The sequence below is a fragment of the Sinocyclocheilus rhinocerous genome, unplaced genomic scaffold (genome assembly GCF_001515625.1).
Source record: "Sinocyclocheilus rhinocerous isolate Xijiao unplaced genomic scaffold, SAMN03320098_v1.1 scaffold541, whole genome shotgun sequence".
NCBI lineage: Eukaryota > Metazoa > Chordata > Actinopteri > Cypriniformes > Cyprinidae > Sinocyclocheilus > Sinocyclocheilus rhinocerous.
In genome coordinates, this window is record NW_015658519.1 from 2,567,358 (window position 1) to 2,582,353 (window position 14,996).

The 14,996-nt window shown below is 37.1% G+C and overlaps 1 protein-coding gene across 1 annotated transcript; it reads left to right on the forward strand.

Moving 5' to 3' along the window:
* The first annotated feature begins 1,107 nt into the window (after positions 1-1,107).
* LOC107722615 (angiomotin-like 2a) lies at positions 1,108-10,057 on the forward strand. Its single transcript, XM_016531045.1, has 10 exons — positions 1,108-1,220; positions 2,091-2,822; positions 3,078-3,240; positions 4,261-4,462; positions 5,716-6,011; positions 6,170-6,357; positions 6,462-6,551; positions 6,659-6,810; positions 8,735-8,872; positions 9,081-10,057. Exons 1-10 carry the CDS (start codon positions 1,180-1,182, stop codon positions 9,164-9,166), a joined length of 2,088 nt encoding a protein of 695 aa, XP_016386531.1. The 5' UTR covers positions 1,108-1,179; the 3' UTR covers positions 9,167-10,057.
* Positions 10,058-14,996: the final 4,939 nt, after the last annotated feature.

A 14,996-nucleotide genomic window follows, 5' to 3' on the forward strand; every position in this document is an offset into this window, starting at 1 on the left:
AATGTGTATAAAGGATTGCTCAATATCATAACATGGGAGCAAATAAAGTTTTCCTGGTTATTTTAAGCATCATGCTCTTTGCCTTGTGCCCTTCCATCGGAAATCTGCTGCTTGATCTCAACGTACAGTCCAACCCGAATGATTAAACATTGCTGCCAATTCACTCTGTAGAATTCCACCCATGCCCATTTATTATGGCTTTAGTTAGGCGGAACCTGAGGATTCATAGACAACCACAGGGCAAGTAAGAAAAGTTACCACCCTGTCTGCCATAGCAGGGTGTTACCTCTCCATTTCCTGCTGGTGACTTGTTTTTTACTATTGAAATAAACTAGGGGAGACCAAGGTGAAGGTATACACTGTCCTATTTGGGGACAGTAGATGTTTTTTTGGAAATATTGTTACGGCCTTCCACATTTGCTGTTAATGTTTCCTATAAACTACTGGTCAAAAGTTTGGAATAATTAAGATTATTAAAACAGTGAAAATAGTAATATTGTGAAATAATATTACAATACTTGAATTGATTTAAAAAAAATACAAAATAAAATGTTTTTTATTCTGTGATGGCAAAGCTGAACAGATACATTAAAACTGTGAAAGTAAAAACATGCAGTAGAAGTCGGTAGAATACAAATGCAAAGAAAACCTATGCTCGTTTAGTACTAGAAAATATGCTTAAACATTTATAAGATATGCCTAAATACGCAAAGGTTGATCTTCTAGCTCTAGTAATTTGTATTCCTATCTTGTGTCAACACGTTTGCATACCTTTCAGATTGGGTCACACCTTTTGACACCTTTTCTCTGTTAATGTGACATCACTGCTCAGCCTCTCTGTAGTAAAACAAGGCTTTATGTTGCCATGGATTTACTTCGACCACAACTGGGCCGTTTTCTTAAATTACAGGACTTCCAGTCAAAACCATTGAGCGCTCGTAGCTGCTGTGAGAGCCCCGGTGGATGTAAACGGAACTGCAGCTGCTGGGTTAAATGGCTCTTTTTCTCTTTTTTCACTTTTGATCTCTGAGCTCACACATTCCGATCATTCCTCATTCGCTCAGTTATTTATGAGAGCAGAGCGCACGCCTACTAGCTCATAAGCCAACCCGACCTGAACACAACGAGGAGATAAAACACACACAGAAGACATTAGTTGGATTACTTGGATTATTACACATGCAATTAAAAGAATCCGCGTGGAATGAAAGTTTTAGTTGGTAAATTCATCGTTAATGTTCATTCTACAGACATGGAGTTTAATGATCAATAGCAGCGAACGCGTTCGTTCACTATAGTGCCTTAATCGGCAGAAAACGGAATATATGAAACTATGTGTAACACCGATTAATCCGAATCGATTTGAGGACGATATATTGTTGTTAAGTAAAAGTTAGAACAAAATTATGGTTTATGGCGTTTAATTCGCTCTGGACGTATTAACAGTAATAACGAAGATTTCACACTGAGTTTCTGTGAGCGCGCTGCTGGTCTGGATGATCACTTTTTTTTTTCTTTTTCTTTTTTTTGAATAGTTGTTGCTAAATGGAATGTGTTGTTTTGGTTTTATTTTGGAATTGCTATTATTTTATATATATTTTTGTAATTATTTGACGTAATTATTTTAATTTATATGGTTGTTTACATTATTATTATTATTGTTGTTGTTGTTGTTATTCTTAATTTTAACCATATGGTACAAAGTGGATATGGCTGACCTGTCCCTATCGCAAGTTAATATAGTTGGTTTTGTCATTAAATATTTGCTTATTATTTGATTTAAGCAAGTTAAAACATGTTGCCAAATAAAGTTTTGGGTGACAACATTTTTACAATGTAAAGATGGCTTAGATTTATTTTATTTTATCTTATTTTTTTAATCTTTTTATACTGTTGCTTAATATGACACTTTCTCTAAATTGATAATAATAGTTTAAAATAATGAAATAATAGAGCATTTAAAAATAGTTAAAAAATAATACAGCTCTTAAACCTTTATTACTATCTATCTATCTATCTATCTATTTCAAATAACTATTGACTATTTGAAAAATCATAATATTTTCTTGGATTGGTCTCTTGCCCTCCAGGTCCAGTTCAGATCATAAATACTCGTCTCCATCAAATAAAATGAGAGGTGAAGAAGCATCTGGTACTGTCCTGCACAGACTAATCCAAGAGCAGCTTCGCTATGGAAACCCCACAGATGCCCGCACACTCCTGGCCATCCAGCAGCAGGCCCTGCGACGAGGAGGTGTTGGGGGTGGCAGCGGAGGAGCTGGTTCTTCACAGTCTTCATCTGAGAGCCTCAGCCAGGAGGAGCCCCAGTCTCCTCAGCTCTCTGCGCGCCAAGAACCCCAGGGTCAAGAGCACCAGGTCGACTACCAGCACTCTGAGAACTACACAACATACCCACACCACGGCGAGGAGCTGCCCACCTATGAACAAGCCAAGGCTCAGTCTCAGCATTTGGCCTCCCAGTGGTGCCAACCGCACAGGGGCTGCTCACTGCAGGATAGTGAAACCATCCCGAAGCCCTGTGAGGAGGAAGACAGCTGGGATCCGAAGCGAGGCCACATACGGTCACTCAGTGAGCGGCTTCTGCAATTTTCAGTAGAGCGCAGTAAAATGCCTGCAACATGTTCTGCCAGTTACCCTCAGATGCATGGATATCATGCAAACCAGCACTTACAATATAGCCAGCAAGGACTGGAGTACAATAAGCAGGTTCCTTATACCGAGTACCCCTTTCCTGCACAACAAGCAGCGGAGTATGAACATTACTACAAAGCACCACCACCATTTCATTCCCAGCACAACAGGTAACAATTGCAAAATTTACACTTAACCACAGCTAACATTTGATTTGGTAACACAGTATATGCATTTTCTCCAGTTCTGACGTACTTTATAGGATGTGTCATTATGACTAACTGTCTGTTGGCTGATGCTATTGCTGAGTATGCAATATGCGACGTGCTGATGTAGTTTGTCATCCAACTGCACTAATGTACTAAGATGAACTGAATCTCATCGTTTAGTTTTTTATCTAACATGATGATTATTATCTTGTGCAGACTTCAAACACCAGAGGTTTGCCATAGACTCTCCACATCTCCCCCTGCTGGCAGGGAGGTCACAGCTTGCAGTCACAGTCAACTGGAAATGCTCATGAACGAGAATAAAAGACTGAAACAGGAGCTAGAGGGACACACTGAGAAGGCCCTCAGAATTCATAAGGTAAAAGCACATGACTCTGAAATTTACTTTTTGTGCAAAAATTTGGAAAATTAGGTTTTTGGGCAAGGCTCTGGTGAAAATACAGATCTTAATGGGACACCTGTCTGAATTTAGTAATTTTTCGGTTTAATAAAATGACACAGGCTATATGTGTCTTACAACAGGTTATATGTAATGTTGTATTATATCTTACAACAATTCTCTTTCTGTTCTATTTAAATTCTATATTTAGCGAATAGTGGCAGGCTGTTTACAACAGATTATATATGAAAAATTTTCCATCACATACTTTGTTGACTTACAAAGACAGAGACACTTTATTTGTGTATATGTGAGTGATTATTACATATGAATTATTACATATACTGGATAAATAGAACCAATAAGTAGAACAAGATTATTTTGTAGTTTTCATTTGACTTTGGCTAAATTCCAAAAGGCAATGAAGTGTTTCCAATGGATTACATCAGTGCAGTTAAGCTGTTGCTGCACTCTGAAAGAATGATAATAACACAGGTTTGAGCGCTTACCCATCAGGCCACTGCCTTGTGTAAACATGCCTGGGATGATGGAGTCATGGTTAATGCCATCCTGGTCTTTCCATATGGGACTCCAGAACACCTTCTCTGTTCTGTGCTCTTAAGGAGCGGTCATATTTACAATTGCTTGTTGAAATTTCGAGAGCGAAAACCAGTCAATCCAATAGGAATCTGCAGTTTCGAATAATGGCGAAAAAGTTCAGTACATAGATTTTGCTAGTTTTCAAAATGGTTGCGTAAATTTGCATGCTGACCAAAGCAGACAGTTTTGAAAGTGACTTCTGTGACTTCCGTTATGCATTTCTACACAATTGACAATAGACCTTTTTTTGCCCACAAAATTTCACTAATGCAACTGCGCCTTTAATCATAACCAGCAATGCTGATTGCTAACCATCTTTAAGTATTTCTGAGACTGTCATTTTTAGATTGACACATCTGACTTGCTATTTACAGTAATTGTCTTTTCTTTTTCCCCCAGCTGGAACAAGAGATCCAAAGGATCTCAGAGGCCTACGACACTCTGATGAAGGGCTGCGCTAAAAGAGAGACTCTAGAGCAAGCGCTTAGAAACAAGCTGATGGCTGAGATCAAGAGGCTGCAGCAATCAAGCATTCAAGCGGCAAAAGAAGCCAAAGCTGCTGAACAGAACCAGCATGTTATTGAGAAGCTCCTTCTGCAGAGTGAGTTCACGAACACAGCAATATTAAGCCTCATTACTGCTTCACATGCTCTGGATACTTCTTAATCCAGAGTTGAACTCCAAATGTGAAGATCTGTTTTTCTGTTGAGTCATTTTGCTTAAAGAGGGAACGTGTTTCCAATTAGAACATTCCAAGGCAGGAATTTCAGTCACATAACAGTGCCTTAGTTGATTTGAACAGTCAGAGAAGAGGATTAAATGTCAGAAGTGACTTTAGCTTTGTATGAGACAGATAACCACTGTCACTGCTCTCGTCTGCTTCACATGGACAATTAATGAAATGTTCTGCTCAGCGATCACTTGCTGTTCGCTAAGAGTGGGAAGGTGATGACAGTGACTGATGGGAAATAAGCAAAACAGTCTGAAGCTCCGGGATGTGGGTCAAAGTGAGAGTGGGTCACTGCTTCTCCTTCCCTCTGCATTCCTTAAGCGCTTGCGTAAATGAGGCGCTCCGGATTTTGCGATTGAATTCCTGAGCAGGAAGTCAATGGGGAGTGGTGCTGGAGAGGGCCTGCATAAACATTCCTTCAGCTTCTTTCTCACGTCCTCACATAAATCTCTATGCTTTTTATGACTGGGCATAATGGATTAGTATGTACTGAAAATGTATGCTTTTGGCAGATGCTTTTATCCAAAGCAGTTCTTGCATTTGAACCTAACTACAAGCTACAAAGACTGTCAAAAGGTCATTTACTATAATATAATATAATATAATATAATATAATATAATACAGGCCAATGGTTGCAGAACCATTTAGCTTTAGCTTTAATTTATTTTTAGCTTTAATTATTCATTAGCTTTAATTTATTTTTATTTTATTAGTTAGTTGCCTGCACTAATATGTATATTTGAGTTAATTTCAGTTTTATCTCAATGAATGAAAACAATTTTAATAGTTAACAATTTCAACTAAGCACTTAAATTTAACCTACAAGAATGGCTTGGAACTGAACCAATACGTTGCTAGATTAATACATTACACAGATGATTTATCAAAACAGTACAAATCATGTATAAATTTAAATATTAAATATTTAAAAAAAATAGATGAACCATATTGTGACATCACAGCCAAAATGCCACCATCCACGCCACTTTTTTAATATCAAATAACACCCATGAACGTGCCTTAACTTGGCATGTGGGGACCATCTTCGGCTCTCAAAGCAATGGACATATCCATTTAATTTACAAACACAGATCTCAATTTTTTTTTCTATCTTCTCTGACAGATGAAGAACAGCAGCTTCAGTGTGCACATCTGGAGCAGGAGGTTCAGCATCTGCGAAACAAAGTGGAGAACCATCAGTGCAGAAGCGAGGCCCTGGAGATTGCACTGAGGTCCACGCAGACACGCAGCCAGCAGCTGTGGACAGAGCTGCAGAGGCAGAGAGCGTATGTGGAGAAGGTTGAGCGTCTGCAGGGGGCTCTAACTCAGCTGCAGGCGACCTGCGAGAAAAGAGAAGGGCTGGAAACACGCCTGAGGACACGGCTGGAGCAGGAACTGCGGAGCCTCCGAAATCAGCAGGTACTGAGACAAAACGGTGCTTTGTTTTTAACTGTTCTGATGTTTCTAAGCATTGTATTTTAGGGCTGTTTCCTTCCAGTGAAGCTAAGAATAGCTTGAGACTTCAGATCAAGACATTGCAGCAATCTTACACTTTGTTTGCTCTTCTCTGTCCACAGCGGCAGCCGCAGTCAGTCTGCAGAGCGTCCCACGTGAGTGTCTTCACACTGCAAGAGCTTCTGCGGGAGAAAGAAGAACACATTCTGTCGCTGGAGGCCGACAAGACGCACTGGGAACAAAAATACTTGGAGGAGAAGACCATGAGGGAGTTTGTGATGGATGCTGCTGCCACTGCTGCAGCTCAGAGGTAAAAAAGGAGATCAGTGTCAAAACCTTCAGAGTATATTTTGTATATGTTAAATTTAACAGTATATGTTAAATTTCTAATTGCTTTCGTCCTAAACTTTACAGAGACACAACCATCATCAACCATTCGCCCTGCCATTCGTTCATTGAGGAGCTCCCATCATCTGAGTACAGGAACCAGAAGTTAGAAAACAGGTAAGAGAGCCACCCTCAATGCACCTAAAAATACATTTCAGTTGCGTTTAATGATCCATTTTAGATTTCAGGATTGTATAGGACTCATAAGTTTAATATGTTGTCAGGATCCGTGCCCTGTACTCCCAAATCCTGGAGAAGGACACAGTGATTAGCATCCTGAAGCAGAAGCTGCAGCAGGAGCAGAAGAGAGAGTCAGGTGCTGAGCCCTCCATCACCATCGCTCATTCAACGGTCACACACACTGCCCAGGGCAAAGGTTAGTGTCAATGCTAAGTAGCGTTCACTAGCTAAGATTTTACCAGCTAAATTAGTGTTTCACTAAAATTAGCATTAGTGTTCTCTGCTAATTTATGTTTACTGCTTAAAGGGTTAGTTCACCCAAAAATGAAAATTCTGTCATTAATTACTCACCCTCATGTCGTTCTAAACCCGTAAGACCTCCGTTCATCTTCAGAACACAAATTAAGATATTTTTGATTAATTCTGAGAGCTCTCTGACCCTCCCATAGACAGCAATGTAATTACCACGATCAAGGTCCAGAAACGTAGCAAGGAGATCGGTAAAATAATCCATGTGACATCAGGGGTTCAACCGTAATTTTACGAAGCTACGAGAATACTTTTTGTACTCAAAGAAAACAAAAATATCCAGAAAAAAGTATCAACTGAACGTAAACAGTGTATTGCTGACACAGAATAGCATACGCTGTTTACGTTCAGTGGATACTCTCCAAAATGGCACCAGGGTGACGCGGAGGAGACGAATTGTTGAATAAAGTCATTGTGTTCTGAAGATGAACGGATTACGGGTTTAAAACGACATGAGGGTGAGCAATTAATGACAGAATTTTCATTTTTGGGTGAACTAACCCTTTAAGATTTGATAGTTGTTGCCTGACTAACATTACCATTAGTGCTTACTGTCAATTATTGTTAACTAGTTAAGAATTTACTAGTTAAGTTATTAGGTTTTACTAGTTGCAAGCTAAGTTAACATATATTGTGACTAACTTTAGCATTAGAGTTCACCGCTAGTTAGCAGTTACTAGTTAAGTTAGTGTCTGACTAACATTAGCATTGATGTTTACTATTAATTAACTTTTACTAGTTAGGTTAGTGTTCACTGATAATTAGTGTTTATTTAAGCCTTTACTAGTTACAAGCTGTGGTTTTACTAGCTAAGTTATTGCTTGACTAACATTAGCATTAGGGTTCACTCCTAATTAGCATTTAGTATCTGACTAATATTAGCATTAGATTTCACTGCTAGTTAGCAATACTAGTTAGCATTGATGTTTACTATTAATTAACTTTTACTAGTTAGGTTAGTGTTCACTGATAATTAGTGTTTATTTAAGCCTTTACTAGTTACAAGCTGTGGTTTTACTAGCTAAGTTATTGCTTGACTAACATTAGCATTAGGGTTCACTCCTAATTAGCAAAGTTAGTGTCTGACTAACATTAGCATTGATGTTTACTATTAATTAACTTTTACTAGTTAGGCTAGTGTTCACTGATAATTAGTGTTTATTTAAGCCTTTACTAGTTATAAGCTGTGGTTTTACTAGCTAAGTTATTGCTTGACTAACATTAGCATTAGGGTTCACTCCTAATCAGCAAAGTTAGTATCTGACTAATATTAGCATTAGATTTCACTGCTAGTTAGCAGTTACTAGTTAAGTTAGTGTCTGACTAACATTAGCATTGATGTTTACTAATAATTAACTTTTACTAGTTAGGTTAGTGTTCACTGATAATTAGTGTTTATTTAAGCCTTTACTAGTTATAAGCTGTGGTTTTACTAGCTAAGTTATTGCTTGACTAACATTAGCCCTACTAGTTAATAGCTTTGCTTTTACTAGCTATGTTATTGCTTGACTAACATTAGCATTAGTCTTCACTGTTAATGAACTTTGACTAGTTAGATGCTCATACTAGTCACTAGCTAAGCTTTTACAAGGTAAGTTATTGTCTGACTAACATTGGTATTAGTGTTCACTGTCAAATTATTTTTTACTAGTTACAACGGTGACTGACTAAAATTAGCATTAGTGTTCACTCCTAATTAGTAAAGTTAGTATCAAAGTTAGTATCATTAGTGTTCACTGCTAAGCATTTCTGAGAATAACATGAAATTAGCTGAGAAGAAATTGTTACAATTCTTATGGATCTTTTTCCAGGGAAGAGTCATTCCAGTGACCCGGCGACTGGTACGTCCCATTTGTCACTCGCTCCGGTAGCAGCCCCGGGACAACCTGAACCAGTTCTGTTAGAGAAACAGACGACAGATCAAACCTCCCACATTGAGACCAGCTCTGGTGAGTCAACTTTTAGCCGTTTCTGTGTGATATGGGATATGAGAACATAACTGAAAATATTACACACTAATTGAGAGATAAAGATTAAAAGTCATTTGTGGAAAAGTCGTTTGGGATCTTTTTAAATAGGTCTACCACTGATGGCTTTCTCCTGATGTAGTCCCTCATTTTGCGATAACTGATTCATATTTGTTAATATTTTTCATAGATAACATCCAGAAAGCACCATCTGCTGTGGACCTTTTCAAGGGCCTGGATGATGTGACGGCTGAAGCAGTGGAGATCTTCATTTGATGAAGAACACTTGGACAAACTGCCCTGCAAAATAAATGTTGAGGAGCTCTGGGAGAGATTAAATGACACCACATCACAATACTGTTGTGAAGCAAGAGTCCAGATAAACAGCAGAGCTGCTCAAAAATCTCATGTGAAAGAGGGAGCTGAGCTCTTCTCTTAAAACTACATCTCCAGTCTGCTATGTTTTGAAAGATAAGACAGTAAACTGAATTACAGAGATGTTTGCTGCTGGTGAGAATCCTATATTTTTCGGTATTTACAGCCGTCCCGTACAGGAGGGTGGACACAAACTACTAAACTGTCCTCACTATTGCATTGTCCCTCCTCTCAGAACACCTGTGGTAACTTCACATTCCAGTTCAATTGACTTTCTTCTTGAGACTGATGCTCTTTGCATGTATCTTTTCCACCCCACCTTTATCGATCGTTATAAATGGTTACATTTTTCTCATGTTTTTCTATTTATGGCTGCTACGCCCTTCAGCAAAGTTATTCTTTTACATTGCATTTCTAGGATCGGCATGCTTAACACTGTCACGATGTGCGAGACAAAAACATTATATAGACCTTGTAGTCTAAAAGAACTGTTAGAGAGAAAACCAATTGTATTATATTATAATTTGCTTTCTTGTATTTTGTTTTTGAATGTGTTCGCTCTTAAATGGCACATTTGCTGGTCAAGGTGTCATTTCAAAGTAAATATTAATATAAATTTTGTACAATTGTTTTGTTGTGTTTTGAATGTAATGCTGAGGAACTGATGCCAAAGAGCATTTCAGTAAAGTTCATGTGTTCAAAACACATGGCCAAGGGTTGACCTCTTCTATTTAATCAATGAAAGATGTGAATGTTCTGAAACATTTCATACATTTACAATAAAGCTATTAATATATAAAATCATGCGTCTCTTGGTTTGTGAAGCCCTTGGGAAATTTTGGTTGGTTCCAGCAAGCACCATCCACTGGATTTCAGCCCGTTTCACACATTCCAGGTTTTCTCTCACACATACAGTCCAAGAAAGATGAGTAATTATAAGCGAATACCAGTGAGGGGCATTCCAGCTCTCATATTTCACCAGAGAAAACCTCACGCTATTTCCCTCAGGCTCACCTTTAGCCACATTTTATACTCAGACTTCTGAGGCATTCAGACAAACATTCTGCTTTTGAGAGAGAACAATAGATAACTCGCTCAAAGCTGACTTACCCAACACTGACTAACCAATCCGGCCTCCGAATACTACTGTCCCTGACAAAGCCAACTCAATATTTCTTAGTGTAGTCACATGCTTTGAAACATTGTATTGATGTCACACTCTGTGTTTCCAAATATAGAACAAGGCTACATCTGTATTAGATGTGATTTTTAGCTTTTAACTAATTCCTCTTTGTGACAGTAATGAAAGGCATCTTAGACTCACACTGCTCATGAGGAAGTTGTTTGTGGGTGATCTTACTGTAAGTCAGTTGTTTAGTACAAGGTATTCAAATGTGTAAAAACCGGGCAGCTCACACATACCCAACATGCAATCCTGCTAAATTTGGTATGTTTTTAGGTCCAAATATCTGAACATGTCATGAAATCTCACTGAAACTTTGGAATTCAAAACTTTATTAAAATCTGGAGATAAAGTTTTATAAAGATTTTAAAATGTCTGTTTTTATTTAAGAAAATATTTGAGATTCTGCACAAACATTTTGCTGAAAATATAATTTGATATAACTTGTCACATGCTTAAACATATAACATATGCTGATAATATAACTTGTAATGAAGCAAAAAAGATCAAATAATAAAATGTCAAATGGAAGAATTTTCCCTTGTGTTCTCAGACTTTTAAACCGCACTGTGCATTAAAACCTCTCAAAACTGACTTGTAATAGAAGGTGTATAAATAAACCAATTAATGTTTTAATTACTAATAAATCTTTAAATACATTTTCTTAAAGGGGAAGGTGTATTTTATGGTTTTAATTATACTTAGCTGAAATTAAGAAGTCAGTGGGAGGTCCATATCATTGGGGTACAATGGGACAAAAAATCTATGGTAAGTAAGCTAAAGCATGCTAGGATGCTTCACTATTTATGGTATTTCACAGACAAAAGTTTGATTGATGAAGGAATCTCAGGAATTCAGGTCTCAGTTGTAATGAGTGAACAATGCTTGTTATTGAAAATAAGACGGCCACGTCTTACATATTTACTACACTAGTAATGCCTCTGATTATGCATTTATGCATAAATTAAAAACATGTTCCCAAACAGACAATTTCCCCATAAAACTTGAAAACTGTAACTTGCCAAGTTACAAACTACTCAACAAAAAGATACTAACTAAAGATAGCTAAGGTTTATAAGTGGAACATATCTGTCAAATTTGAGATTTTTAAGATTATTTACCATTAAAAACAGTATTTTTCTGGCAAAAGAAATAAACTATATCAGGATGACAGCATCAATGTACACTACAGACAACTAACAAAGCAAACAAACAAAAGTGCATCATGAACTAATTAACACAGTTAATTTCATTTCCAACAATGAAAACTCAAGGAAATTGAATTCCTGTAAAATTTCATTCAAAACTACCCTAAATCACTGGACTGCCATACCTACATTAAAAAAGTGAAGAAAAAAAAAGCAAGTCAGACAATGGAAAGTATGATTGGTCAGTAAGGCATAAGGGGGAATTGTACGTTAAATGACAATTCAAATGAATAATTGAATAATTTTTTTGATCCAGGTTGAATACCTTTTAAAGCACATCAGTATGGTGACAAAGAAGTGCAAAACAAATCACAATTCTGAAAACAAAATAACAAATTACAAACGCAAATGCAAGTCTAAAAAACAAAATAACAATTCAGAAAACACAACAACAATTCAGAAAACATTATGACAAGTCAGAAAACACAATGACAAATTCGAAAACAAAATAACAAGTCAGAAAACACAACGACAAATCAGACAAACCGGAAGAGGTAGGTATAGTTTGAGACAGCGCCATTGGTTTGGGATTACTCACCGCTGACTGGACGAGACATCTGTCAATCAAGTATACAGGAAGAACCAGCCGAAGAACAGCAGAGTCGTGGTAGAAAGTTCGAAGATGGTATTAAAGTAGCTCAGTTTAAATGTATTGTATGAATTGCCCTTACTATGGAATAAAAAATACGGGGTGTCTATTTACATTTAGTTAAAAGTGACTATAAGTCATTAGCTCCAGTGGCGCAGCTGGATAAGTGCGTGTCATTGGCTTTTTGACGCGATCGACCTGGATTCGATCCCGTTTTTTGCCGAACTTTTTTTTCCTCCCACACTGTGGCACTGGATCTTCATAACCAACACAAGAACAAACTTGGCTCCAGGTGAGTGTATGTAAACTGAGAAAATCTTAGTTGGAATGAAAAGGTTTAGCATTTTATGGCTGTATGGGAACCAGGAAACGTGCAATACACTGCAATTCATCTTGTTTATAAGCGCAGTGGAGGCCTTTTCCTCCTCACAGAGAGAAATGCTGCCAACATTCTTTCGACTTTTGAGAAGCACTTGACATTTTTTACCCTTGGGTTTCTTCCTCAACATGAACAAAATGGAGGACTCTGGAGCGTTTGAAGGTCAAATGACACATTCCTGAAGCTTGAAATGTGGAACGCCAGCAAATATGAAGTTTGAGCGAGGGTGCAGTAATCCGCCTTACAAATCAGAATTAAAGCGGTTTGTTGAAAAACAACATTAGATTAGATGTTATATGAATGTTGGGTCAGCACAATCAGCCAAGAGCCAAACAATTCTGAAAAGCAGATTAATTTTCAAACGAATCCAGCATGAATTAGGTCAGCTTGCTGTCCTGGCACATGCTGGTCGGATGTGCTGTGCTGTCAGAGAGTAGATTGATTACTTCAGCCGTACACATTTCCAGCATTGATTGATGACTGGATGGAATAACCTTCAATTTGGATTCTGAATGATAGATCTGAAACATGCTGCAAGGGGAATAAATTAAAGCAATCTATATTTGGAAAACATTCATACTTTTATTCAGCTGTATTAAACTGATCAGAAGGGATAGTAAAACATTTACTATGTCACAAAAATTCTATTTACTTAGCAAATTATTAAGCACCACAACTGTTTTCAACACTGATGGTAATAAGAAATGTTTCTTGATCACGAAATTATCACATTAGAATTATTTCTGAAGGACCATGTGACACTGACGACTAGAGTAATGATGCAGAAAATTCAGGAATAAATTACATTTAAAAATAGAAAACAGATAATTGGGATATTTTTTTCCAGTCATCTCAATGGTAAAAAGTGTCCCCAATTCACCTGAATGTATATACTACCTACTTTTACCAAGTAATATTTCAACAATTTGTTTTTGTTCTATAAATCCTTTATGTGTTTACAAGAAGGTCTGTTGACTGATACGATAGCTCCATAACTGCTCAAAGACAGCTGTGCTTGTAATAAAAAACCTTATGTTTTAGTATCCACCAGCATCCTATGGTTTCAACAGAAAAATAGCTCCAGACTGAAGGTTTCAGATGTCAGCCTGGGTTAGTAAGGCTCCATGACGTTGTGGCATCAAGAACATGTTTCTAATAACATGAGGCTCACGTCGGTAAGACAAAATAAGGCTCAGGGCTGGAGAGAAATGGATACATTTCACTTTTAGGCATGACATGAATGAAATGGTTTTTCGAGTCCCCCACAGTGAAGTGTTGTGTTTCTGACTTCTCCCTCTCCTGCCCAGGGTCCTGTGTTATTATTTGGTAATAGTGAGCACATGGCAAAGTGTGCGTCAGGGCCAAAAAGCGTGCTCTACACTCGATTACCATGATTGCTGTGGAGCATTAATGCTGGATTTTCCAGTTTTTGCACAAGGCTTTCTTTCAGTTTCATGGAACGGCTGAATTGCTGGTCAAGAGGCCAAGGGTTGAGAGAGGCACGCTGGGATATTTCTGGTTTAGTGGAAGAATTAAACCGTAAGAGAGGCTGTGAAAATCCCAAAAGTCCTAAAAAATAAATCCTTGTTTTTCAGGGGATTTTGAAGTTCATTCTGCTGTAGTAAATAACATGAATTAAGAAGAAATTCATGTGACAAATAATGATTGCTAAAAATTCAGCTTTGCCATCACAGGAATAAATTACATTTCAAAATATAGTAAAACAAAAAACATTTTAAAAAATCTTACCAACCCCAAATTTTTGAACAGTAGTGTATGATGCACTGTATATCAGTTTGGGACATCAATAGTCAAATAGATCATATCAATATATTATAAACAAACTGCAAATACTTCTGTAAATATATAAATATATAATTATTATGAATGAAATGTGTGAAACGTGTGCAATTTAAATTGTAGAGTATTATTATTGATTACAAATTGTTCAACTAGTCATCATTCATTCAAAATTAAATTCAAAGCCATATTGATTTTTACATTTTATATCGTTAAATATGGTTCCATCAAAGCAGCATTAGGTTAGAATTAAACTGTAAAAATACTGCCACCTAGTGTAACATTGCAATGCAAAGTCAATGAGATGGTGGACTAATGAAATAAAAATAAATACTCAAGCCTATAAATTTTTTTTGAAATATATATGCACATAGAAGAAGCAACAAGCAAAAACATTATGAGTTCACTGACAGATCTATACTAGTTACTGTTACATATTAAAAAGTGATTTCTGACATCAATTATTAAACAATTTGTTTTACTTCCGCAATATGCCAAAAATCACATTAACAAATTCATAGTATAATTATGGTAAAGATCTAAAAAAGAAATGCCACAAAAAAACAATCCAA

Excerpts from the sequence above, each read along its gene's own strand:
- LOC107722615 (XM_016531045.1), top strand. The coding sequence starts at position 1,180 with ATGCAATTAAAAGAATCCGCGTGGAATGAAAGTTTTAGTTG. Across the intron at positions 6,012-6,169 it reads GGAGCCTCCGAAATCAGCAG|CGGCAGCCGCAGTCAGTCTG; the intron begins GTACTGAGACAA and ends CTCTGTCCACAG. Across the intron at positions 6,552-6,658 it reads AACCAGAAGTTAGAAAACAG|GATCCGTGCCCTGTACTCCC; the intron begins GTAAGAGAGCCA and ends ATATGTTGTCAG.